Source organism: Eufriesea mexicana, unplaced genomic scaffold (genome assembly GCF_001483705.2).
Source record: "Eufriesea mexicana isolate 0111107269 unplaced genomic scaffold, ASM148370v2 scaffold2119, whole genome shotgun sequence".
In the NCBI taxonomy this organism is placed as follows: Eukaryota; Metazoa; Arthropoda; class Insecta; order Hymenoptera; family Apidae; genus Eufriesea; species Eufriesea mexicana.
The window spans coordinates 647,788-674,887 of NW_016910196.1; the positions used below are offsets into that span (position 1 = coordinate 647,788).

Below are 27,100 nucleotides of genomic sequence, written 5' to 3' on the forward strand. Positions count from 1 at the left end.
TTTTTTACTTTTATCGTTAATATACGTTACAAACTATTTGTTATCAACAATTTCAATTTGCTATTAACAATAGATTTATTAATTTATTAGCTTTTTGTAAGTTACTAATACATTTTAACACAAATACGTTGTTTGTTTAAGTAGTTGCTAATAATTTATTAATTTTTTCACTTTTATTATAAATATATGTTGCGAGCAATTTGTTAATAACAATATTAATTTGTTATTAACAATATATTTAATAATTTATAAACGTTTTTGCTAATTATAAGTACATTTTCACATACGTACGTCATAAATTCAGGTAGTAACCGGTTATTTATTCATTTTTTCATTTTTATTATAAATGTACGTTGCAAATAATTTGTTTTCAACAATATTAATTTATAATTAATAATAAATTTGATAATTTATACATGTTTTATAACTTAAAACTGCATTTGAACATTTGTTCATTTCTATGATACGTATATGTATGTCAAAATATTCTTATTTCCTCTATATTTTTGGCTAAAATGAAGTATTAACACTAACAGCAAAAACGTTGGAAGATTTATTCTTATCTTAAAAGTTGGGTGGGAGTTTATTTTATAACTACTTTATATTAAAAAGTTATTCGTATTTATATATCGAATAACGAAACTGTCTCTAATTATAAATGATTTAGGAACATTACATATAATTTTGCGATTAGTATGAAAAAGTACACGAAAACATATGTATGTAAAATATATAAAAAAATTAGATCTACTGGATGATGATTTTCATGTCGATTACGCGTGACTACGGCCCTGACGAAGATAGAGCAATGGCCGCGTGGCGGCAAAATCCTGCTTACCAGTTGTCGATATATATTTTACCGTCCTATCAATATTAGAAATCAATCTAATATTGTTCCTATATGGTTTCTTCTTCAGAAAAGTCTACAGAATACGCTATTGTATAGTAAATTCATATGCAACAAAGAACTTTTTGTTAAAATGCAAGAACATGCGTAGAAACTACGCTTGGAGGCTTATTTTCAAACTTTGATACCAATTATAGTTATTAAAAACGAATAATAAATATAGTTCTGGACATTAATAAACCTCAGGATGCTTTCACCTAACTTGTGAAACAGCAATTAACCTCCTAACGTTCTTACTTTCTACATAATACTTTATTTTATACAAAAATCGTGTCTTCTTAGAAAAATTCACATTTTCCGAAAACTGTGGGTGACAGAGCAATTTCGAATATGGATTCGTATTCAGAAAAGTAAGCTCTACGAGAATTACCTATTGGATATTATAGATTAGAGAAAACTTAAAATTTGTTGGACAGTGTTATCATTCACTTGAGTACCATAAACGAGTAACCATGGTCTATGCAACATCATATAAACTTTCATCACGAGTAAATTAAAATTAAATTGGGTTTAAATTGATTTAGAGTAAAATTCACCATCAAGAATCCTGTGAGAAATTGATTTTTGGTACTCAAGCGATTTTCAAAGTCACGTTCACGACTAAACTTAAGACTAAAAAATTAAAAAAAGATAATTAATTAAAAAAGGAAGAACAACTGGCCACCCATCCCATAAAGGTACCCCGCGACCAAAAACCTGGCGACCCCTCCGAACTATTTAACCCTTGCAACCGAATAAATGAAATCTCGGTACACCAAGCAACTGAGCTGATCCTGATATGCGTGTGTGCCTTTTGTAGGTAATCTTAAGAACGAGGAGAGAGTTCTGGAATGGCTAATCGAACAGAAAAGTAAGGAGATTTCTAGGATGATGATTATTATTACTGGTGTACTGTTCTTTGTGACGTTAATCTCGGTCGTGACCATACCACCCGGCTACGAGTATAATACTCGCGCCGTGGTGATCACCCCGATCACTCTGCCACAATCGTAATCCCCATGATCGCGACGGAACAACGATCGAAACGTCTCTTTGTTAGATTCTTCTTTAGGTAGCTTCTTCTTTAGGTAGCTTCGTCTTACGTGTACGCCATTGTCGCTTAAAGGGCCCAAAAGATTACGATTTGCTCGTAATACTTACCCTCAAAGCGTTCGATGTTTGCTTCTTCGGTTATGGAAATCGAGAATTAATTAACACTTTTTATTTAGTATGCATGTTTGTATCCGATTAAACGTTCGTGAGTCGTTCTTGATGCGTTGATGGGCTACAGAGATTGGAAGAGGATCGGCGGTGAATGGACAATGAAAAGTCGTTACTCGGTTCGAAGTAAAGAACAAGAACGAAAAAGAAAGATCTCACAAAGCTCGGTGAAATGAAAATAGAAAAGAACGAAAAAAAAAAAAATCATAAAAGCTCGATTCATGATAGCTTCTAACGATGCGCGCGCGCAAAATCGCTCTGGCCAACTGACCCGTTCACAATGCATTTAAATGGCACACCCACACAATGCGAGCTTCTATATTTCTCTTGGCTCCACTTTTTACTCTATCTCTTTTTCTATCACTGATTTTTATCTCACGTATCTGTCTCATTTATTTATTTATTTAATTTTTTCTCTACTCTCTCTTGCCACTCGCTCTATCACGCTGCCATCACGCCACAATAATACGACGCTCCACAGCAATTTAGATCGTCTGTTTCGGCGAGAGCGCGGTTTTTCCATTCGATCTTCGCGGGAGAATCGATGAAAGCAGAGCGTATAGCTACTATCGCCCTAATCAGTCGAGGATTGAACACGTCTTCCTCTGTCTAAGGCTTCGGACGTCCAACGACTTTTGTGATGCAAGATCTTTCTTTGACCGCGTTTCCATTGGCCTGTTTCGTCGTCAGTCGATCCCGATCACCCTCGTCGTTCCTGCGCAATTTCTTTTTCCTTTTTTTCGATACATCAGTCGAAGATCGCAAGTTTAACAAGCAAAGATCGTCGACGAAGGAAGTGCTATTCTACCTCGCTTTCTTATTTTTCTATTTTCACGGACGAAATCGCTGACGTCGAAACAGTGCCAAAGAAAAAGTAAAAGAGGAAAGAAAAATTGAAGAAATTTCCACGTTCGATGGATAAACGCGAACACGTTTAGAAGCAATAGTCTTTTTCCCGTTCGTATGCTACCAAGTATATGTGACACGTGTCGCGATCCATATCCGGGAAGCATATCGATAACAAATTCGTACGTGTTCGTTGTGATATACGTGAATAATATGATCCATTCTAAACTGTTAAATGCATGCAACCCCTTGGACCGAGAGGCCATATCGATCACAAAAAACGTAGGTACACGCTCTCATTTCCGGCCGCGCAGAGTATTATCGATGACCCTGTTAATACGCAGGTAATGATAATGATGATGATGATGATGATGATGATGATGATGATGATGATGATGATGACGATGATGATGATGATGATAATGATGATGATGATGATGATGAGAATGATGATGACGATGACGATGAAGACGAAGACGACGATGACGACGAAGATGACGAAGACGACGATGATGACGATGACGATGACGATGACGACGATGATGAAGATGATGATGATGATAACGACGGCGAAGAAAAGCATAAGAAATTGAACAAAGCCCTGAAAAATATCCTGGACAAAGGTAAAGGTCCGATGACAACCAAGGAGGCCGAAGAGGATTTCACGTGAGAGATCGAAGTGTGGCGGGCTTTGTGTTGCGCGATATAAAGAATCACAGAATAGAAAGCAATAATACCATACAATGATATCCCTGCAGAAAACAGAACGTAGATATATCTCTATATACTATATGTATTACCAGTAGAGCGATTCGGATTGACCGTAACAAGTAATCCAGAATGAAACGTGGCCGTCCGCTCGCCGTATACCGTCGAGCTGGTGGCCGTAGGGCGTACCTGCATGAGAATTAAAATTTCTTTTTTCTTTTTTTTTTTTTTTTTTTTTTTTTTTTTTTCTTATTCTTCTGTCCCCTTAACTGACTCAGCCTGGCTCCCCTTTTTGTCTCCCTTTTATTCTCCGCCCTCTCACCCTCTAAAAGTCTTGAATTCTCCCCGTTTGCATGCCAGCCTTGTGACAAACCCCTTGTCGATGGAGCTACGTGACCGAACAGTCGCCATTTTTGAAAGTTCGTCGTATATCTCGCCGTCTCTTCGTAATTACACGATGCATCTATAGACACGGCGCTATTCTTTGCTATCTAAAGCGAATCTTTATTTTTCTTTTTTTCTTCTCTCGTTTCTTCTTTCATTCTTTTCTTTTTTCTTCTTTTTTCAATCGAGGTAAGTAAAACTGTCGCCGCTCGTTGTTCCATTTATGGTACCGTAGCTCCAGGAGACCTCGATCGCACTTTTACAACCCGACAAATGAAATAACAACGATTTCTCCAAAGCGAGCCGATGGTTCCTGTTGTAGTTGACAGCTGTCGTCTGCAGCGAGCTCCGAGTCGAAGAGAATCGGACTGGCCTCCGCTTGAAAGAGCGGGGATATAACGTGGGGGGCTCCTTCGGAATATCTCGTGATCGATAAACGCTGTGAAACATGCCAACAATTCCATTGTTCGCGTGATTTCAATGAAACATAAAACCACTTTTATTCGTTTTCAAGCAAACCACGAAAATGTTACTCGACAAAACCGGTTGTTAATGGCACATTTTGACGCGGGAAACGATTTAAATGCTCCGAAAATTTAAGACACTTTGAATTGCACGGAAATCAGCTTTTCATTAATTTTACCTCGGTCTCTATTAAAATTCGAGCAAAATTGAAGTGGAGGCTGGTCCACGCTAAAATGGCTACCCTGAAAGAGTCGTCGACTCGCCGCGAGATATTCTCGTCTGTGAGAAACATGCACGTTTGGCTTTTGCTGCGCAATTGGGGTTGGAGTGACACGTTCTCTCTGCACTAGTTAACGTCAAAATCTCACGAGTCAATCGAATCTATCAAATCTCTCTTCTCAATGTTTCTCTATCTTCTTTCTCTCTATCTCCGTCTGTTTTTCTCTCCGTCTCTTATTCATTTATTTATTTTTTTTTACTCAATCTCAACTCTTTATCTTCTATCTGTTGCTCTCTGTCACCATCCACTCTCCTCTCTAAATCTCTTTGTCTCTCTCTCTCTATTTTCTCACATCTCTTTCTCGAACCGAATCCTGCACCCATCCGTATTGACTCGTGAAGAGACGAATCAATCAGCCGTAGGCTAGCCAATTTTCTGACCAACTCTATCTCTCTTTTTTTTCTCTATGTCTCTCTTCTTTCTCTCTCTCTCTCTCTCTATCTATCTCTGTCTCTCTCTCTATCTATCTATCTATCTATCTATCTATCTATCTCTCTTTCTTTGCCATACATCTTTGTCTGGAATCTCTCTGTATCTGACTCGTTGTATATTTGCTTACTGCAGGCGACGGCTGTTTCTACATCGGCATGGGAGGTAAAAGCGCGAAACCCAAGATTCCCTCCTATGAGCCCTACCAGTGCTGTCCTGCCAAGGTCGCCCACGGCACCAAGGTCGCCAAGGTTACGAAAATCCCGGTGACCAAGGACAAGGGCAAAGTACATGAGAGGTCCGAAAAGCTGGGACTGCCCGGCCTGAAGCCGATTAACAAGCTCACCGCGAAGGACAGCAGAAAAACCGCGACGGTGTCACCGGGGGTTAGCAAAACTGGCGGCAGTGAGCAGAAGGCCAAGAAAGGATTCTTCGGAAGCGGTAAATATCTCAAGTGGCTGTGATAGTCGCGGGATTAAATCACTGCCCATCCACGTCGAGGACCGGACTAAACGAACCGACATTCTTCACGGAAGAGTCGTTGAACCGAACGGTGGTAACTTCACGGAGCAAACGGTCGAAGGATCTCTAACGAAGATGATAATACGTAATCGTGCGTCGTACGTGTGGTATGGGTGAACTACGAGGCTAAAGGAAATCAATGTCCACGTTGGGTGGGCAGTGATTTAATTGGCACCGTAGGGAACACGTAGTAGAGGGTGCTAGAGATATAAAGGAAGTGACAGCCGATCTGTGTGAAGACGGGGCTGGAAAGAAACGTTGAGTGAGAAAAGGGCCGGCTGACGAAACGTCTTCGTATCTCGAATGCAGGTGTGTCGCGCGGTCCATGAAGAGAATCACGAGCCGCAAGTTCTGGACGAGCAAGACGATCCAAGAAACGTGCCTAGGAAAGCCGGTGGGCTGGCTCCTCGGATTCCTCGAATCGTCGGGATAACAGTTTCGCGAGAGTCTCTAGTCTTCTAACACACGTTCAATCGACCATCTTGTAAACGTTCTAGAGCGTTCGCGCGCCGGATATATACGTAACTGTTAAAACGATTCAACCACGACGGAGCTATAATCCTCACGTATTTTTCCTATTCTCGTCGAACTTGGTTTTACTCTTTTTATCTCTTCTTTCTCTCTTTTTAACGCGTTTATTCATGAAATGGATCGTTGAAACGAGTCGTTTTTGATTAGACTGTTTTCGGGACTTCACTGAGCAGAGTATCGTTATAGCTCCGTCACCAGTGTCTACCAGATCCCTTCCTGTTTCCCACTACATTGTGTGTGTCTGTCCAAGAACCTTGTATTCGTCGATCGAGTCCGTGGTAATTAGAAAATATAAACTAAGGGTTGCTCACGACGCGACTCGCTGAAGTATATGACGTCGGCTCCGAAGAGACAGGAACGACGGAAAATGAAAAGAGAAATACCGTGGCGTGGGAATCAAGAATGTAACTAATCTATCTAGATATATCTATCTAAACGAAACCGAACGAAAAATAAAAAGTAAAAATTGCCGCGATGAGAAAGGATCGTGAGGATACAGTTTTTCTACGTCTCACTGAGAGTTGGGTCGGGGGTTGTGGCCTGTTGCAGTTGTGGCCGGGCTTCCGTACCTCATGAAAATCTAAAGAACGAGCGGATGGAAGCACGAGGTGGAGGTGAAGGCCGGAATGGATCAGAGAGAAAGAGACAAAACCGATGAATGGAAGGCAAGAGGAAGAATAAAGAGGAAGGAGAAACGGAGAGAAAGTGGAAGGGGTCCAGTTTCATCTTCTATCGATTTCTGATCGATATTCCCGAAGAGGATGAAGAAGATGAGAAGAAACGTTAAAGATGAAAGATTGTAAAATGAAACAAAAGTTTCGTTCGTTGAACAAACTTGTTCCTGAACATGTTATCGTCATTTTGATTCGTCATCGATATCTCGAAGCATCATCATCATCGACGTAATCATCTGTCTCCTCCACGTTCATCGTCACGCGAACAAATAATCGAATCTCGTCGCGAAACCATAATCGGTAACGATCATCGGACAATCATGCGCCCTCTTCCCTCATCTAACATTTCTGTAACCCCCGCAACGGACCCTGTCTTCTTCACGAAAAGATATACCCAAAGCACACTCATCTACTAATCGTTGTTTGTCAAGATCTTCATTGAAAAAGAGAAAAACTACGAATAGACCAGCGAACTCGAACAACGTCATCGTCACGCGTCACGTTCGATTCATGATAAGCGTTCTTAACCATTAAAAACAATGAACAACAAAGCGCACACGCTTTTCATTTTCGAGAAACACAAGACTTGCTCAGTCTACGAGACGATTTTTAGTAATCGATATATATATATATACATAGATTTAAAAAAAAAGAAAAGAAAGAAAAAGAAAAAAAGAAATCCATATGCATTTCTCGCGCGAACAAAGGGAATCTCGAGATAGATCGAGATCGTGCGCGCGTGAATCGAAGAATGCGTTCAATCGACGGTAGTCGATCATATCAACATCGACCATACACTTCGATCGTCCTGCCATAAATTAGTTCTGCGTATTGTCATCGTTTTATTGTTAATCGTCGCGACGACTGGATACCGCCGTCCCATTTGCATTTTTGATCGGTAACGCTCGCGACAGAACGGGAGATAGGACTTTTTTCTTCTCGTCGCGAGAACGATCGATCGAAAGCTCGTCGACGATCGGATGGAAGTTATGGCTGTTCGCTGTTGCCGAACGTTTCGTAGTGTTCTACCCTAGATCTCGCGGTACAGGTTGTAGCGACGCACACTTTCGTTCAGTTTTATTACTTTCACTAAGTTCGTTTTAATCCTGGAATCCATGGACAGTGAAAACCTTCGCAGCCTATCGGCCTATCGTCGTTTCTCTCTCATCGATCTCCTCCGATTTCGCGTCGATCCAGCGAGATTCATCGCGCGATCCCTCGACCCGTCGTACTTCGATTCCAGGGTTAAAACGACTGGACTCTCTTAACTATACGATTCCTTAATCAGTCTGCAGATCTCTGAAGAGTATGTTTATGTCAAAGTGCAACGCGAGCGACGTAGGTTTGTAGTCACATGGCGATCATGGCGATCGTATATTGATCTGGAATAAACGACTGCTTGATCCTCCACTCTAATTTTCTTGATCTCATTCCAGAGACTCGAGATTAAGCCTAATTTTTATCTCGTTTCAGATTCTGCGCCTACGCGAACTGTACAGACAGTGTCTGCCAATCGAATTTAGAGAATACTCGTGATTTCTATCTTTGCTCGCGTCTCCTGTCCTTCGTGTTCATTTCCCCCGACTTATTCGTAATTCACACCCGATATCTCGATTTCGTACATGACGTACCATCGGATATTACCCCGATCACCGTTACACGAGACACGACACATCGATACACGATGCTGCTCTTTCCCCCAGTGCTACCCCTGATCGTGGCTGCGACATAAACATACCCTCTTTGAAATTCCTCAACAGTAAAACGTCGAGGAACACGTGCGTTTCTTTGTCACGCCAGCTATCACTAATCGCTTAATCGCTTTCTGGGCCGCACGAGCCAGCACTAAACAAAATCAAAACGAAAAAAAGAAAAAAAAAAAATACACAAAAATGCAAAAGGAATAAAACAAAACGGTAGGAGAGAAAAGTATCGAAAAGAAAAAAAACAGGAAAAAATGGAAAGGATTAAGAAACATCGAGAATTCTTGTTCTTTTTCCTCCCCCTTCGAACGATCTCACGATCGTCGCCGGACGAAAGCCAGGGGGATGAAAATCGAGAGAAACACGCTCACCCTATTTATTTATTTATTTATTTATACGAATATCTTATTTGTTGATTTCTGTACTCACTGTGGTTCACACCAAACAACAATCGAATGCCGATAATCTGTACAAACTACGTTAGCACGAGAGTAACCTCTGTACAGGTCACCTGACGCACTGTACTCTCGTCGCGGTCACGAGCGCGATAATTAATCGATATTCATTGGCAATAGCGACTTTTCGGAAGCTCAACACGTTAAAGGTACAGCGATTCGCGTGAAAGGGATAAAAATGTATCGATAATCACGCAGGAGAATTTTCACTCAGCGTTAGAACACATTTAATCATCGCGCTGCGTCTGTGATCGCGATTATCAGGCATGGAATTACTTTAATGCTCGTAAACGTTTGCGCACTTTCTGCCGTATGGCATCCTCGTTAATCGCATAAGAGCAACATGTACGATAATAAAACTCGATAATAAATATGTTTCCTAGTACCAATTAGTATCCTTTTGTACTTGCTTTGCCCGTTACTACTGCTAATGGTAAACGTAGAGTCCTGCCCCTCTGTAATTTCTCCAGACTAGCTGAAACTGGTCAGACTAAAAATCATTAAAATCCGTGAATGAAAAGTCTTTCTTCTCGACCAACAAATGAAACCGGTGTCTCGTTTCATCGCGACACATATACGATACTTCTCGCGCATCCTGTTTCTATTCAGAAGCTTGTCAGAGACACACGATAGACTCGATTAATGCCTCCACTCGACCAACACAATTCCACGATACTTCAGTCACATGGTCATGAAATATTACATACCGAGGATTTTCAGCGGCCTTCGTTTCTTCGTGAACGCAAAAATAGCGAATAAAATTGCATCCATAAACATTTTCTCTTGATATTACTTTCAACGTCCATCGCTGAACTATGTCATAACTCGTAGAAGGGTAAGTTGAACTAAAAAGCTGGTCTAGAAATCTCCAGAATAAAACCAAAGAAGAGAATAGCCATTCCAGATCTTTAATAATGTTTCTGTCTTTTTTTTTTTTTTTTTTTTTTTAAACGTTTCATCACGATGTCTCGTGGTAAGGGTTCGAGTGAGACGATAGTACATTCGAGCACCCTTGTGATAACTTAGGTAATCTACTAGACGAGAACGAAGTGCTCGATTGGATGGTGAAGCAGAAGACGGACGAGAGCATCGAGGAGATCGATCGTGAAACCCTGAGCAAATATATCGAGACGAAAGAATTCCTGGCTGTTGTTTTCTGTAAGGCATAGTCCATTTTTTCCGCTAAAAAAGAGAAACAATTGCACGAGAATCGTAGATTGTTCGCAGTAAGTTACACGATATCGTAAGGCGACTTGTTCTTTTCGAGCTCGATAATCATGGGGTAAGTAAGAGACACTGTGCAATCAGAATGCAATCAGCAGTACTAAATATTCTGTTATAAATATACCAAATTGGATCCAATATCGCGAACGAGTAACGAATGTTTTTCTAATATTACTTTTACCATCGTTGTTTAATTCGCCGAATTTTTCTGAAACCGCAACTCGACGTTTTCTTAAAGTTAAATTCGCCTCTTAAGTGATCCAGTAACTGTTCAACATCGTTTCCAATTAACGACTCGTAATTTATAACTTCCGAGTTTCCTCCATGAGAATCCTAATACGAACACTTAAGGGGTTGATATCGCGTGGCTTCGAAACGAAAAAAGAAATGTCGCTCCCGTAGACAAGGAGGAGGATCCAGAGAGTCCTAGGGTGCTCAGGCACGTCGAGTTGATCGACGACGAGGCTGCCGAGTACGGCATAAAGATCGTAAGGATGAAGGATCGATTGATGGCGAAGAAGTACGGCTTCCGGAACCCGCCCGGTATCACGTACTTCCGCAAGGGGAAGAACATTAATTACGACGGGGACATCGACGACGAGGAGGAAATCCTCGATTGGCTGACCAATCCGGAGAACATGGAGCTCACCGATCACATCGAGCGAATCAACAAGAAGATGTTTCACAAAATACGACAGACCACTGATTATCTAGCGGTGTTCTTCTGTGAGTATCTAATTTAAACGTTTCAGCTAACGATATCACGATCTTTCGAATTAAATGTGCGAGACAGAGATCAGAGAGACTGTTCAGCTAACGAAATACTTAGATAAAGTCCTTTCCCTCGAGTAAGAAAAATTCGAGTCGGTATAGTTACTATTTTAAAAAACGAGACTTTCGAGCATATCGAACGCGATGGCGCGCGTATGTTTAGACAGCAACGACTGCAAACAGTGTGGCAGGGTATTGACGGAAATCGAGCACATCGATGACGAAGCGGACAGCGTGGGAATAAAATTCGTGAAGATCGACGACAAGCAGCTCTCCAAGCAATATGGCGTCTTTGCGCTGCCCGCCATATTGTTCTTTAAGATGTCCTCGAAGGAGCCGGTCATTTACGCTGGTACGTAGTAGATTAATCATAGTTAGTTCGTTCCATACGCATCGATGTTTCACAATTGAAATTTAACTTCGTCCAAAGGTGATCTTTACGACGAGGATCAGATTTTACAGTGGCTGTTGACACAGAAGGATCCATCCGGAGAGGTAATCGAAGACTTAGATGGCGAAGAACTGCTGAATTTGATAAGAGAGTCGGACTCATTAGCAGTGTACTTCTGTAAGTCTGACAGTCCTTCAGCCACGGCCAGCTGCCAAGCAGAATTCCTAACACTTTTCTACTTCTTCTTCACTTCGTCCCTTCTCTATTCCGCTCTTCTGTATTCATTCCAATTCGACTGTAAATATTATCATCAGAGCGTTCAATTATTCCTATTATTCTCTTCATCGATGATCGATAAAGCCGAGGATCATCCCAAAGAATTGATCGCCTGTTCTGTCAAGATATTTAGAGCGGATTTCCTGTTGCCCTTATCCTCCTCTTCTTTTCACGCTGCTCTGTCGACCATTGTTCCGTGTTGAAGAGAATAACAGTAACTCGTCTGCATATATAATATTAATTCCTGCTCTGGAAGCAGCGGCGTTGAATTGAAAAGCAACAAAATCTTGTCCGAGTCGCGGCTCTGAACTAAACTATGTACATATTGTTCCGCGAACTTTTGTTTCGTACTTGTCTGCGATTTTCGCTTAATGTGTCGCAACGATTAACCAGATTTCGTTTTTTATTCTCAGTTGTCCGTCGTCCTTGTTCTTGTATCTTTCGTTTGAATATACGTTTCTTCATGATCGTTGCTACTTGGCCTGTCTTTACTCTTTCTCTGTCTCTATCTTTCTCTTTCTATTTCTTTCTCTCTCTTTTTCTCTAGCTCTCTATCTCTATCTCTCTATCTCTCTCTTTCTATTTCTCACTTTCTCTTATTTGTCTTCTGTCTCGTCCATACGCTGTACACGTTGTCTGCTAATGCCGCAGGGAACAGAACGCTTTGTGACTTGTGTCAGGCAAAATATCAGCGGAAGCAGACCCGCCACAGGGACCGCAGGATCGTCGAACACGAGGCAGCCGAGGAACTCGATGGTACACGTGAACACAGAAAAAGAGAACAATTGAGTTGCCGACCCGATTTTTTCTTTTACCGATCTACCGATTTAGAATATGTTCCAGATAGTTCATCCAGATATTCATCTCCGTACATGCACCACCCAGAACACGAGCACCACTCGCATTAACGCTATATATATATATATATATATATATGTACATGTTTATTTTTGCCAATGTTTTCACGCGACATCGAATATTTCAGTCTGATTTCTTTTTTTAAGATGCACACGAAATATCTTTTTCCAGAGGGCTGCTGCGCTATTTTTTATTCGAATTTTAATTCGTCCAATTGCCAAGAAATTCAATCTCTGCCCTCCCATTTCAACGCGACACGTACGAAATTTTTCCAAACGATTTTTCCTAGGCCGATCGATACAATTTTTTCGTGCATTTCATTACACGAAACACCATCACACAGGAGTACCTGCACGATTAGAGAGCATGCACAGAGAAAACAATAGAGCCTAGCAGCAGAATCCACTATATATAGTCACCCTAGACATTCAGCTGACCAGCATGCCAACCTTTTTGTTTGTCCGTGTTTGAATAGATTTAGTATACTTTCGCAAGCTGTAAGCACATCAGTGTGTTCATAAGAGACCATTCGTATTTTTCGATAGTTAGTTTGACCCTCATACGTAGATAGAACCTAAAGATGGCCTTGTTAATTCACTATCCAATCATTTGATCCCCTATCATAGACCGCTGTCTTTCGAATAGACACTCCCGTTACGTGTTCGTGAATTTTATAACGATATAGTCTCTCTTTAGATGCTGAAGACTGCGAACAGTGCATGGGCATTCTTGAAGAACTGGAGAACATCGACGACGATTGCGACAGACACGGTATTACTTTCGTGAAAACGCAAGTGAGTAGGAAAATGGTGTACGAGTGAGGTGTTAAAAATTACTCGAGCTGAATGAAAATTCTCATGGTTCTTTTCGTAGGATTATAAGGTGGCGGAAGATTACGGAGTGACAGATTTCCCTGTACTAGTGTATTTCGAGAACCAAATACCAAATGTGTTCGAAGGTTAGCTATCTTCTTAGTTAGCTACATCTCTTTACCTTTATTTATCATTATTTATTAAACATTATTTTTCTTTCGCGTTTGAATTTATTCACGTCCTAAAGTTCCTTTAAATATCCTGTCGTACAGGTGACCTAAAAGTGGAAGAAGAGGTCCTGCAGTGGCTGATTACTCAGAAAACTGAAGATCGAATAGAATTAATTACCAGAGTGATGTTAGAGACGTCTGTCGAAGAGACCCAGTATCTCGCAGTCTATTTCTGTTAGTATCTTTGCAATATAATTGCTTAAACGTGCACAGAGAAGAGGAAATTACGTTGTTACGTTGTAGATAAACAAAACTGCCATATATGCGACGAGATTTTGGAGGGACTGGAGAAAATCGACGACGAGTGCGACGTGTTCGGTATACAATTGGTAAAAATTCAAGATCCTCAGCTGGCCAAACGGTATTCCATCAAAACGTTCCCTGCTTTGGTTTATTTCAGGAATGGCAATCCTCTTTTGTTCGAAGGTTTCTAATTTTTGTTTCCTCCGATTATTCTTTCACGATTATTTATAAAACATGATTCAATTTTTGATAATTTACCGTTATCTGCATCAGGTGACTTGCAAAACGAAGAATCGGTTCTCGAGTGGCTGATCGATGACGACAATCGAGAATTGGCGGATGAAATTGAATCTGTAAACGAGAGAATGCTAGAAAGACTGCTAGATGAATCCCCATTTTTAGCTGTTTTCTTCTGTAAGTCTCAGAAAAGTTAGATAATTCTAGTCGATTCCACCATCTATTTCTCTGAGCTATTACTTGTTAATATACGATTGGCTATGCTATAATTAGACGACGAAGACTGCCCCGAATGCGACGAGATCATGGAAGCTTTGGAGAAAATCGATGGCGAAGCAGACTTATTCGGCATTGATTTCGTGAAGGTGCTTAGCACAGAAGCTGCCGAGAAATTTGGAATTCTCAACGTCCCGTCTCTCGTTTACTTCCGAAAGAAAACACCCTTGATCTACGACGGCGATCTGACCCAGGAAGACAAGATTCTCCAATGGCTGACCTCTCAAGACGTCTTCGAGATTAAGAACGAAATTGAAGAAGTTAACAAGAAGATGCTGGACAAATTGCTGGACGAGAATGAATTCCTTGCTGTCTTTTTCTGTAAGTATCGACAAATCGTCCTCTTTCGTAATAAATTTAATCGTTCTTAGACAAACTGAACTGCAACAATTCAACTGTTGATTCTAGATGAACATAATAGTAAAGAGAGCGAAGAAGTGAGCGAAAAATTGGAGAACATCGACGGAGAAACGGACAACTTGGACATCACGTTCGTCAAGATGGCGGACCCGAGATATGCCAGGAAATGGGGAGTTACCAAGCTTCCTGCAATCGTTTATTTCCGCAAAAGATTCCCCAGTATTTATCGAGGTAAAACTCTGCTACCTAATTTAGAGATTGATACCAAATTAACATTAGAGAATATTGTTAAACTGATCCATTAAAATCTAGAATCGCGTCAATTCTGAACCATCTTTCTTCACAATAGGTGACATGGGCAATGAACAAGACGTACTGGAATGGCTGCGCAAGAATAGGTACCGTCAACCGGAACTGAACATCTACATGTACATGCTAATCGCGATTACCGTCATGTTTGCCATGTACACGGGTTTCCTGTTGTCGTGTTTCCGGTCGGAACCAGCGGCTCCTGCGTCGCATCCGAAGCAAGCGTGATAGGAAGAAAGGGAGAAAGAGAGAAAGAGAGTAAGAAAGAAAGAAAGAGAGAGAAAGAGAGAAAGAAAGAAGGAACGAAAGAGTAACAGACTTATGGATTGTTGCTGCGCGAATGTGCATTGTTGTTGTTGTTGATCCGACTCGCTTTACGTAAGATTAAAATGGCGGCCGTTCGTCCGGAACGAACGACCCGTACCAAGGCTCGACGATTCTACGGGGATGAAACCTGCCTATATACTTCTTCTTTTCGCTTAGACGATGAACGAACGATCTGAAACAAAAAAAGAAACAAAGAAATTATAACGTAAACTTTGCACTGTAATAGGTTCAAGTTGTCCGTGAATTCCGTGAGCGCGTGGTATGCTTGCTTAACGTGGACCAAATCCATCGATTTTCCATAGGAGATTTAGACCTCTGTCAAAATGCAAAGGCGCGAACGTGCTGCGAGCCTACACGAAACGACGTCTTGCGGGAGTTTACTCGACTTTATTCCAAGCGAATTACCATTATTAGCGTATAAGCTATGAATATTCGTAATCGTATACGTTTGCCATAATGTCTCTTGTTCGCGTTCAAATCACCGTGCGGCGACAACGTTGTTTGATATACTTTTATTGTATTGCTTTGTAACGATAGAGATATATTGTATCGTATTCCATTCACTTTGTATTAACTTTTTGCTGACTCGATGATTTTTTTTTTTTTTTCTGCTGCGTTTTTAGAGTGAATAAAACTGATCGACACATGTGTACACTGTTCTTTGCTGTTGTTCATGGAATGTTGCTAGCCAATTCGATCGACGAGCAATCTGTGGTTTCTTCTATGTTCTTTTTTTTTTCTTTTTTTTCTTTTTCTTTTCTCGTACGTGTTCTTGTAACTGTCACCGTCGATTAGTATTGACAGTGGTCTTGTTTTTTGTCTCGAATGATCACCTTTGGTCCACGTGTAATTAAATGTTCGCGAAAGATGACTGTCGATTATCCGCGTGTCCTCTCGGATCCTCCACGACGATGGATCATCACCGACATCTGCTGAATGAAACAATGGGGTCAATGTAAATGTACACGAGATGGGTAAATATTGCCTATCGATGCTCATATTGTCAAGGAAATAGTAACGATGTTAACACGATCATGAGGAATAAAGAACGAATCCTTGGACCAATTTCAAACTGCTTAAAGTGCCACTTCCGTCTGCCAATTATATATAATATAACAGCGTGAACGATACATTATATTAAAAAAGAACTCGACGACGTATACTTTCATTTTATTCTTCTTTTTGTTCTGTTCTCTTTTTTTCCTTTTTTTTTCCTTTTTCACTGGACCTCGTATGCATAATTAATATACGTGTAAATTAATTCTTCTGGAATACTTTTTTCATTTAAGAACTTCTCGTCGATACTTCGTACATGTATTTGAGACATACCTTTAAAAGAAATTGATTTCCAATATATAACAAGAATTATATTAACATGTCATTGCGTGAATCAATTGTCCCAATATCGCCTGCTCTACTGATATTTGACATTATACAGAAATGCCAAGAATGAATAAGCAATAACAAAATATAACGTTACCTAACAATTGTTTAACTTATTCTTTATAACTGTATAACATAAAATGTATTGACTCTTATAATAGATCTAGCTCACATATTAAATTTCCCGCCACCACATGAAGTTGGCAAGAATTGTGACCAACTTCAAATTCGTTTCCATACCTCTGAAGTGTCCAACGGTTGAGAATTTCTTTACCCAGCTGAAGAATGGCGGATGCGTAAGTGTTGTTTGAAGACCTAATGAAATCTGAAAACATCGATAATAAATGTTATTCTAATATTTCAAAAATATGTTATTAATAATTCTTACTATGTCTTTCATTGTATTTGTATTCTAGTTTTTGTTTTTTTCACAAAAATAAAAAATTACTCAATGCTGAGAAGTCATACCATTGATCAATATGAAACATAATATTATTTGTATTTCATTAATAAAAGTTATATTAATTCTTTAATGAGATGTAAATTTTTATCTTATACTATATCAAATTTGTATGTGTATTATTTAAAGTAATAATTATATTTTCTCTTGATCAAAATAACCTAACCTCATTTAAACCGTGTGTACCATGCGACTTTTATGTTAGCGAAATGTAAATATCTTTAGTCTTAATTAATAATTTTCTACATAGAAAGAAGGAAAATGAGCCCGCAGCTAAAAAGCTGCCGGCAGTACCAGAGTCGGTTCTTAAAAGAAGGAAAACTCGTGAAGCAGTACGAGCTGCACGTCTACAAATATCGATTAAGGTACTATTTTATTACTTCATTTTGTAACATTTTTTAATAATTTTAATATCTTAAATTAATGAAAGAAATTATAAACACTCTTTAACTTTAGCAACGTGCAAATCGTTACAAGAAAAGGAAATTAATCTTCAAAAAAGCTGAGAAGTATGTAAAAGAATATAGAACAAAGGAAAGAGACGAAATCAGATTAATGAGACAAGCTAAAAATCGTGGTAACTATTACATCCCAGGAGAAGCACGTCTTGCATTTGTTATTCGTATACGAGGGTAAGTATAATCTATCTATTAATAAATTAAAATTATACTTAAAGTTAATGTGTAATACATAATGTGATATTATTTTAGTGTGAATCAAGTTGCTCCTAAAGTACGTAAGGTACTTCAATTGTTCCGTCTTAAGCAAATCAATAATGGTATATTTGTGAAACTGAATAAAGCAACAATCAATATGCTTCGTATTGTTGAACCTTATATTACATGGGGATATCCTAATTTAAAATCAGTCAGGGAGTTAATCTATAAAAGAGGATTTGCCAAAATAAATAGACAACGTATCCCTATCACAAGCAATTCAATTATTGAGAAGAAACTTGGTTAGTACTACCTATCTTTTTTTTCCATTCCTGTTTGAAAATTATTGGAAATTATTGTATTATATTTGACAAGTCCATGGGAGTTGTATTTCTATCATCTATTCCCTTCCATCTTGTCAAAGAATAATAGAATCTTTGAAAAACTTTTTTGTACATTTTACGTTTAGGTTTGCGACGGTTCTTACATTTTATTATTATATTAAGTAATACTTTTCCCCTTTCCAATGTTTGTTGTGATAATAATATAAAAGATTAATTATTATAGGACGTGCTGGTATTATTTGTATGGAAGACTTAATACATGAAATATTCACTGTTGGACCAAAGTTCAAGTTTGCAAGTAATTTCCTGTGGCCATTCAAGGTACATAAATCTTTAATTCTTTAAATATCGACATAGGCATGGTTGTAGAAATACTCATTGTTCTATCAATTTCCTACTGTGTCGTAAAGTAACGCGAGTTTCTCTTTATGGTACGCATGTAATTTTGTGTTCCTCAGTCAAACTCAAACATTTTAATAAATGTGTAATATTTAATATTTTTACTAATTTTAACCTTTTGCCCTTAGCTCAATACACCTAATGGTGGATGGCGTAAGAAGACTAACCATTATGTTGAAGGTGGTGATTTTGGTAATCGTGAAGACAAAATCAATGAACTTCTCAGGAGAATGGTTTAACTTTATAATAATCTTGATAAATAAAAATTTAAATACAATATGTTGTACTGTGTTATATTTAACCTATAAATTACCTTGATGCACTTATTTAGTAAGAATATAAATATAAATATGAATGAGTATACTTTTAGAGAAAAACTAATTTTGTTTCTCCCAATCTTTTTGTCAACTAAGTATTGAATACATTGATAATTTTGAGGTTATACGAAATCTTACTAAATTAGTGTAATATTATCAGAAACAAAAGTGGACTCAGGATTATATAAAAAGAGTATACGTATATTTATTGTTACCTATTGCTTTCAATCAATAATATATATATCTGCAATGCTGTGCCAATATCAATTACCAAAACTTTTATTCGGATGCAAGAACGTGCCAAAACATGAACGCATGCGCTGAGTTACTACTATATAAAATAGTTTATCGTGTTCCATGCCGTATTACAATGTGAGAATGGTGTGTCAAAGCGAAGTATACTGGTTCGAATCTTGTTCCAGCAGTTTTAAATTAAATATTTTATTTTTCGATAGAATATTATTTTTAATGTAGAAAAAAATTCTTTAATAAATTCTGGTAAGTGTGTTGTAAAAAAGTTAAAAAATCATTAAATGATAAAATTACGTGACAAACTTTCCCACATGTACGTATTATACGCCTAACCTTATTTTGTCATTCACCAAAAAGTGTAATTAGTATTAGTTGTGTACATAAGTAATAAATTTCAACAACTTATTTCAATCAATATATTTCACACTACTAAGAAAGTTGTTCCACGTGTTGGCCTTTGAGAAATGTCAGTTTTTATATGATTTTGGAGTAGATTGTAGAAAGCTCAATTCATCTCCATTTGTTCTATGTTCGAATCCTGTTCATAACAATTATTTTCTTAAATAATCATACCAATTTTTTTTATATCATAACATGTAATGAAATTAAAAAAATACATATATTTATATCGAATTTTCAATTAAATATCAAATTGTAGTATAATATAAAAGAATTTATTGATTTAATGGCCTCTTCAATATTTTATAATACATAATGTTCCTCACATTTTTAATATCCATTCAGATTATATTAATAATGAGCAAAAAGACTGTGGATTCTGATACTTCACCTGATAATATGAATTCATCTATCACCAAATCCAATCATTCATTATCTGGTAATACAAAGATGTTCATTCTTCCTCCAAATGTATTACAAAATATTTGTCTCAGTAATAATATAGGGAAAGGTAAATGAATTAATTTGCATTATAATTAAGAAAAAATAAATATAGATTTTTATTTGTGCTTTAATATGCTGTTGTAGGTGGAAACATAGTGTCTGCTTTAGAATTTATAAAAAAAGATAGCACTATCAGTACTATTAAAATACAAGAAAATAATGATCTTGAGATTTCTACATCTATTGGAAATCCAAATTCAAATATTGTAATAAAACCAACCACAGTCATAAAAGTTAATAAAAATAATTCAGCAGCTGATACTGATAACAAAAGTATAAAAAATGCAACAGAAGTGCCTAAAATTAATACAAATGACGAAAAGTTAGCATCTAAAACAAATCACACAAAACAAATGCAGAATCTTCACAGTAATATAAAGAGAGAAAAAAATAGCAGAAAAGTAGACATAATAGATGTTTCAGGAAATCAGAAGACACTAAAAGAAATAAAATGTACTGCTGAAAATTTAAAAAGTGATCGATCTACCTCAAGTGATGTACCAAAGTCTCAAAGGGCAGACATAAGATCTGAACAATGTAGTAATGAAAAATATTTAAATAAACCTTTAAAAAAGAATAAATATGAAATTGATGGAAATTCGTTTAGTAGGTCTAAACGTGTCCGTAAACAAACTAAATTTGATGATTACATTACAACATATAAAAAAGGAACTACAACTCCAGAAAAAAAAAGGAAGAGTACTGCTAATAAAGAGTCAAAAACAGCAATAATTTCAAAGAACTCTTTATCAGTTGAAACTAATGCAAATGATATTCTTAATCAATTAAAATGTACAAAACAAGAGCTTCAAAATAAAAATGATGAAAAAAATGCAGCTACACATGATACACATACTTCTTCTACCTGTATCACACCAGCTGTAACAAAAAGTTCACTGCCTTTGAATTCCATTTCTGGAACTCAGCCTAGTATTAAAAATAATGAAAAACCATTTTATGCAAGACATTTGCAAGATTGTAACAATATAATAAATAATAAAAATTTGGAATGCAAAAATACAACAGATATTGAGTTGAATAGTAAGGGTTGTAATGAAGTACAAATGGAATCAATAAATACCTCTGTACTTGAATGTGCTACTATAAAAGACAAGGATTTAGAAACATTTGTAGAACTAAAAAAGACAGAAACTTTAAATGTTAAAAACAGAAGTAGTAAAAATAGAATTAATTTGTCATCTATAACATCAAACACTTTATTAAATGAAGAAAATGTAAATACAGATTCAGTAAGTCACAGTGATAATAATCAAACTTTGACAAGTACATCAGTAGCAAAAAAGAGAGGAAGGCCTAAAAAAATTATGCCTACATTGCAAGAAATTCCAGATATTTCAAATGAATCAGAAGAAAATTTAGAAGGTTTACAAAAAATGAATGATGTTTCCATTCCAGAAACAGTTGTTCATACTAAAAGATATGGTGAACAATCATATAATATTAATAATAATGATGGTTTAAATGATGATAATAGTACTGAAGGTAACATTCCAAATTCAATTATTGCTAGAAAAAAAGGTAGACCACCAAGTACCACATCTGCATGCATAGCTACAGGCAGAGGAAGAGGAAGGGGCAGAGGTAGAGGTAGAGGTAGAGGTAGAGGTAGAGGTAAAGGCAGAGGTAGAGGATCATCTCATTCTACATTAGATACTGAGTATATATCAAAGGGACCAATAACTACAGAAGATGTTAGAAAAGAAAATTCAGATGAAAGTAGTACCACTGTTCAAGCATCGGAAGTAGGTCTTTTATAAAATATTAAAATTGTGCATAATTCTTTAAATATAATTTCACCCCTAGTTATATGTATACATATATATATTTTTAAATTTATAGGTAGATTTAGTAAGATGTATCAAATGTGAAACAGATATATTAAGGAGCAAGTGGAATTCACATAATTTACTTATACATAATAATATGAGTTGGATAAAAGGTGATGAACCTTTGGTATGTATAAGTAAATAAAAATAAATATGTAAATTTATTATTACACATAATAGAAAATTTTGTATTTCAGAACTTTGAAAATGATATTAAATTATGGAGAAAAGTCTTAATGTCTGCTATTAAACAAAAGAGGGGTCAATTGTCTTGTGAAAAATGTGGAACTGTAAAACGTAGTGCGAATGGTTTTATATCTCATATGCAGTTCTGTGGAAAATCAGAAGAGGTATGTAAACTCTTTTATCATAATATAAAATATTTTACTTTCAAAATCCCAAAGAATGAAATAATATTTAAAATAATAATGTTACATGCTAGGAGAAGCAAGCTTTAATGGTAAGTTGCCATATCTGTGGTGCTGTTATGATGCCATCCTCTATGGAAATACATGAAAGAACTCACAGGCAATCAGAACAAAGTAAAATAATTGAATTACAATTATATACAGCAGATAATGAAAAAGTAAAACGTAAAGCTGCAGAAAAGTAAGATTTGAATTAAAAATCTATGATAATTTAAATTAAAATAAAAATACTGATATAACATTCTAATTACAGAGCAGTTTCAAAAATTTTAGAATTTACTGAGTTTGTTAAAGATAACAATCTACCTCCTGAAAAGAAAATAAAACTTGACTCCTCTTTGATGGTACATTACTTTTTTGTAATACTTATACTAATTAAATCTGATTTATTAAATGAATAACTATATAAAACTGATATTACAGAAAAATTTGATTAAAACACCTGAACATAAAAAACCTATACCATCTGTATGGAAAGGTATATGGAAAAAAGAATTGTCTACAGTGGGAACAATAAATTGTCGTCAAGTAGGTTGTACTTATACATGTACTTCTATTGAAGATATGTGTAAACATTTTTCTAACTGTAACTTCACTCCTCAAGAGGTATAACACGTTATAATAATATTAACATTAGTTTTATGATATATTTAAAATACTAAATAGATGCTTTATTTTACGATAGTGTTACATATGTAAAATATGTAAATTTTCAAGTATCTCTAATGAAGATGTAATAAAGCATGTAACAGAAGAACATTCGACAACAGAAGGAATTGATAGATATTCTGATTTTGAAGAAGAAAATTATAGTTCGGATGAAAGTAAGAATAAATTTTATTATAAAATAAAAACTTAAATTGTAAATTTACTCTTATTTTTAGAAGCATCCTGCACAATGAAATTTTTGGATAAGGAACAATTTCATAAAATTCGATGGACAGAACCATATCTGCCTGCTGTACAATGGACTATGGAATTGTAAATGGCCTTTATTTTTTATGTTATCACATATTTTTCTTTAATGTTTAAATATTAATGTGTTTCTTCCTTCTACATAGTGAACAAAAAAATTATGAATTATGTTTGTTTAATGACTATTCTCCAAATCAATTTACATTATTAAACAATACCGATACTCGTAAATATTTGCCAGAACTAGAAATTTCCATGCGAACAAAAAAAGAAAATACATCTGAAAAAACAGATGATACAGAAATTTCATGGAAGCAATGGAAGCGATTTGAAGGTGGTTTAGATGAAGGTAATTACTTATATTTTATAATCTTATAATGATAAATATATTATATCTGAAATAATTTCTTAGGTACTTCGATCTTTTTTACTGGTGGTCCAGTATGGGCATTAGCTTGGTTACCTATTCCTTCACCTATGTATTGTAAAGAACCTTGTCAATATATCGCCATTAGTACTCACCCAACAATGGCAAGTGAATATACTATAGGAAAATCACACTCTGGCCATAATATGATACAAATTTGGAACGTTGGGCCTTTGGATCATGAGTTAGTAGTAATAAAGAATTATTAAATTAGAATATACAGTTATATTAAATTTCTCCTAAATATTTGTCTTTTCTTCATCCTTCATTTAGGACTAATAGTAAAAAAGAATCGCCTGTTTTGTCATATGTAATTGTACACAATAGTGGCACCATATGGTGTTTGGAATGGTGTCCTTCTGGATGTTATCAAGATGAAAGTCTGAATAATTATAACAGAGAAAATAAAACACCATGTAGTCTTAAGCGAATGGGTATGCTTGCAGCAGCTTGCTCAGATGGAAATATACATATTTATTCATTACCTTTCCCAGAGGAACTTAAATTCAAAACAACTGTAGACAATGAGTAAGTAACAAATTTATTCAGATTATGCAATATTCTAGTGCCATTATTAATATATATTATTATAGATGGCCTATATATTCCACTGATCCGGTAATAACATTAGTTGTAAATATTTCAATATATGATAGTAATGATCAAAATTGGCAATGCACCAAACTGTCATGGACAAAAGAACATGGGCATAAGTAAGATTTCTTCAGTATATTCTTATCAATTCTTTATAATCTTCAAATAATAAAATTAAACAATTGTTTTATTTTCTCAGTACAATTGCTGCAGGATTTTCAAATGGTTATATAGCTTTGTGGGACTTAACATACAAATCACCATTATCAATACAAAAGAGACAGAACACATACTTCATAAATGCATTTCAGCACTTTTATGCTCATGGTAATGCTGTGAGTAGTAAGTACATTTGTTTCTTTTGTTTTCGAAAATTAAAAAGTTCCTAATATTGAATAAAATATAATAATAAATTTAACAAGTGTATAATTTTTTTAGTGATAGCATTAATTCCATATAATGGAGAAAGATTTCTAGCTTCTGGTAGCCTAGACAGATCATATAAATTTTGGAATTTAGAAGACATAAGTACTCCTCAAACTAGTATGCAGAAAGCTATTATAGTAGATGGTGCATGGATGACACATTGGCCATGTGCTGTCCTTAGTTTTGATGATGCTTTAGGGTAAGAATCAATATATTTTCTAATCCAAATAAAATTTAATTTTTAACATTGTATTATTATATTGTAGATACAAGCATACTAATTCTTATTTGATTTCGTTAAGAGAACACGAATTCAAATATTACCCTATCTTAGGAACAAATTCTCCCACATATGTAAGTAATTCTAAATATTATTTTTGAATATTCTTAAAATGTGGTAACTTTTGCTTAAAATTTTTGCAGGCTTTAGCCGTTTCTGATTATGCAAATAGCATTGCACATGGTACATTAGCAGGAGAAGTGCAAACAGTATTTGCACATGAACTTATACATGGTAAAGCCATAGAGAAAGCTTTACAGAAAAAAAGAAAGGTATGTTTTTTATGTTTAACACGTTTGACATTTTAATAACTAAAATTCATTATTAGAAATTTAAGTATAAATAATTGTTCTAGTTGAGTTCATTTATTAAAATTGTTGATTTCTTGGAAAAAGAAGAAGATAATAAAAATGATAAAAAACACAAAAAGAATTCGAAAGATTATCATTACATGCCAGAAACCTACGACGAGTGCCAGAATCGATTCGGTGTTGTATTTTGCGACAATTTAAAAGTAAGTATTCTTGATTATCTTAAGTTTGTTATATAATTTATTTTTGATAATATAGTTTATATGTTATATTAACTTAGTAATTAATATTTTGTGTTTTGTTATATTTAAAGAACATTGAACGATATGTACGCAAACGATCGCTACACGCAGAGAAACTATCAGAAGTTCCGATTGAAGAATATCCATTTATGTCAGTGAACAAAGTATGCATATCACCACTATTTTAATTTATTTGGCATTATAATTTTATTTGATGTTAAATAAGTAATGAATTATAGATATCTTGGAATCCAAATGCATGGAGTTATTTATGGATGGTAGTTGGATACCAAAATGGTTTGGTAAGACTGTTAAACTTTAAATACATGTCTATGTCACGTGAACTAAAAACGTTATTGCCTCAACATGTAAAATTTATGCTTACTAAAGCAAAGATTACAACAAAAGGATGTTGTTAATATGCAAGGAAAAAGCAGTCTTAATTTATACTACTCCAAAACCAAGCATGATGAATCTGATAACGATTGCTTGTTGTTAATATGTAGCAAATTATTTTTTATAATTTTATACATATTAGGCTGACTTTATAAGAACTGAAATGCCAATGATTGAATAAGATTTATTGTTATGTACATATTAAAAAAAAATATTTAAATTTTATTCAATGTGTATTTAAACATCTTAGGCCATTTGAGAAGGTAATGCGTTTTGTACAATATGTACACATTTTGTAATTTTGAATATTTAAAAAGCGAAACAATTATTAAGTTATGTTAATAAACGATCTTTTGCAACCTTGAACTGTTGTTAGTGTAAAAAACCACAATTTATATTTTTATTTTTACAGATTTTGTATATTATATGATAGTAGTATATATTCTATTATTTCTTTCATACGTTTATACAAAAAGTAAATACAATACAAATATAATATAAAAACAATACATTATTAGATATCAGCTAACACCAAAACATAAAGCATCATTTCTTATTATTGAAATATTGATTTGTCGCTGAGTTCACTACTCTAAACGTTTGAAATTTAGATGTCGATATTATACTATCACCTACTAACAATTTGCATATCTTGTTTTAAAGTTAAAGGTACTAATAAATCCTTTTTCAATGGTGATTTTCAAATGTTATGCTTCATTCCGCGCGTCATGTACCACATGATTTTGGTATAGTTAAGTTGCACGTGTTGCGTATGTATATGTATGTAGGCATAATACTGATTCATAAAAAAGTAGGGAGAAAGAACTACAACAAAATGTAGTGGAGATCAAATAACAGAAAGCATCACAGTCAAGCCAAGGCAGAAGCGAATTGTGACGCAGGAAATGTTTCATCATTCTTCCTTTGATATTTGTAACGAAAGCAGTATCGCTCTCGATTTATCTTGTCTGTAGTTTAAAGTATCAAATACATACTCAGTCATATGGTAATAAAAAAATATTATTTACAATATTCGTAATTTAAAATTGTAATAAGTCTCCACAAAAACAAAAAAACTGTTTATTTAATATTAAATATTTAT

At 35.7% G+C, this 27,100-nt stretch overlaps 3 protein-coding genes across 7 annotated transcripts in view; all 3 read left to right on the forward strand.

Annotated features, from left to right (window-relative positions):
• hlk (hulk) overlaps positions 1 to 16,987 on the forward strand; it is a 44,058-nt gene extending 27,071 nt beyond the window's left edge. For 3 of the 5 annotated variants that reach the window (XM_017903120.1, XM_017903122.1, XM_017903124.1), the window contains 13 exons: positions 10,131 to 10,262; positions 10,731 to 11,054; positions 11,263 to 11,451; positions 11,530 to 11,667; positions 12,418 to 12,522; positions 13,321 to 13,418; positions 13,498 to 13,582; positions 13,709 to 13,840; positions 13,910 to 14,092; positions 14,183 to 14,323; positions 14,420 to 14,743; positions 14,831 to 15,013; positions 15,132 to 16,483. In XM_017903120.1, coding sequence (XP_017758609.1) covers positions 10,131 to 10,262; positions 10,731 to 11,054; positions 11,263 to 11,451; positions 11,530 to 11,667; positions 12,418 to 12,522; positions 13,321 to 13,418; positions 13,498 to 13,582; positions 13,709 to 13,840; positions 13,910 to 14,092; positions 14,183 to 14,323; positions 14,420 to 14,743; positions 14,831 to 15,013; positions 15,132 to 15,319 — 2,222 coding nt within the window. In that variant the 3' untranslated portion in view covers positions 15,320 to 16,483. Of the gene's footprint in view, positions 1 to 10,130; positions 10,263 to 10,730; positions 11,055 to 11,262; positions 11,452 to 11,529; positions 11,668 to 12,417; positions 12,523 to 13,320; positions 13,419 to 13,497; positions 13,583 to 13,708; positions 13,841 to 13,909; positions 14,093 to 14,182; positions 14,324 to 14,419; positions 14,744 to 14,830; positions 15,014 to 15,131; positions 16,484 to 16,962 lie in introns of those variants that run through there. The other 2 variants (XM_017903121.1, XM_017903123.1) reach the window with 2 other exon arrangements.
• A 41-nt stretch (positions 16,988 to 17,028) lies between these two features.
• RpL7 (ribosomal protein L7) lies at positions 17,029 to 18,918 on the forward strand. The gene is made up of 6 exons (XM_017903083.1): positions 17,029 to 17,097; positions 17,512 to 17,626; positions 17,718 to 17,893; positions 17,972 to 18,219; positions 18,485 to 18,582; positions 18,789 to 18,918. The coding sequence occupies exons 1-6, from the start codon at positions 17,087 to 17,089 to the stop codon at positions 18,897 to 18,899; spliced, it is 759 nt and encodes a 252-aa protein (XP_017758572.1). The 5' UTR covers positions 17,029 to 17,086; the 3' UTR covers positions 18,900 to 18,918.
• Positions 18,919 to 19,985: 1,067 nt separating this feature from the next.
• Positions 19,986 to 26,054, forward strand: LOC108549605 (uncharacterized). The gene is made up of 20 exons (XM_017903082.1): positions 19,986 to 20,139; positions 20,217 to 21,895; positions 21,993 to 22,106; positions 22,177 to 22,329; positions 22,422 to 22,588; positions 22,661 to 22,751; positions 22,831 to 23,013; positions 23,093 to 23,231; positions 23,292 to 23,388; positions 23,469 to 23,671; positions 23,735 to 23,933; positions 24,023 to 24,277; positions 24,343 to 24,462; positions 24,543 to 24,685; positions 24,782 to 24,968; positions 25,036 to 25,123; positions 25,193 to 25,321; positions 25,405 to 25,563; positions 25,674 to 25,766; positions 25,842 to 26,054. The coding sequence occupies exons 1-20, from the start codon at positions 19,986 to 19,988 to the stop codon at positions 26,019 to 26,021; spliced, it is 4,533 nt and encodes a 1,510-aa protein (XP_017758571.1). The 3' UTR covers positions 26,022 to 26,054.
• Positions 26,055 to 27,100: the final 1,046 nt, after the last annotated feature.

Bases quoted from the DNA above. Each gene is read 5' to 3' on its own strand.
- LOC108549605 (XM_017903082.1), top strand. From the start codon at position 19,986: ATGAGCAAAAAGACTGTGGATTCTGATACTTCACCTGATAATATGAAT. The intron at 22,107-22,176 runs GTATGTATAAGT...TTTGTATTTCAG, and splicing joins TAAAAGGTGATGAACCTTTG to AACTTTGAAAATGATATTAA. The intron at 23,389-23,468 runs GTAAATGGCCTT...CCTTCTACATAG, and splicing joins GTACAATGGACTATGGAATT to TGAACAAAAAAATTATGAAT.
- RpL7 (XM_017903083.1), top strand. The intron at 17,627-17,717 runs GTACTATTTTAT...CTTTAACTTTAG, and splicing joins GTCTACAAATATCGATTAAG to CAACGTGCAAATCGTTACAA. The intron at 18,583-18,788 runs GTACATAAATCT...TTTTGCCCTTAG, and splicing joins ATTTCCTGTGGCCATTCAAG to CTCAATACACCTAATGGTGG.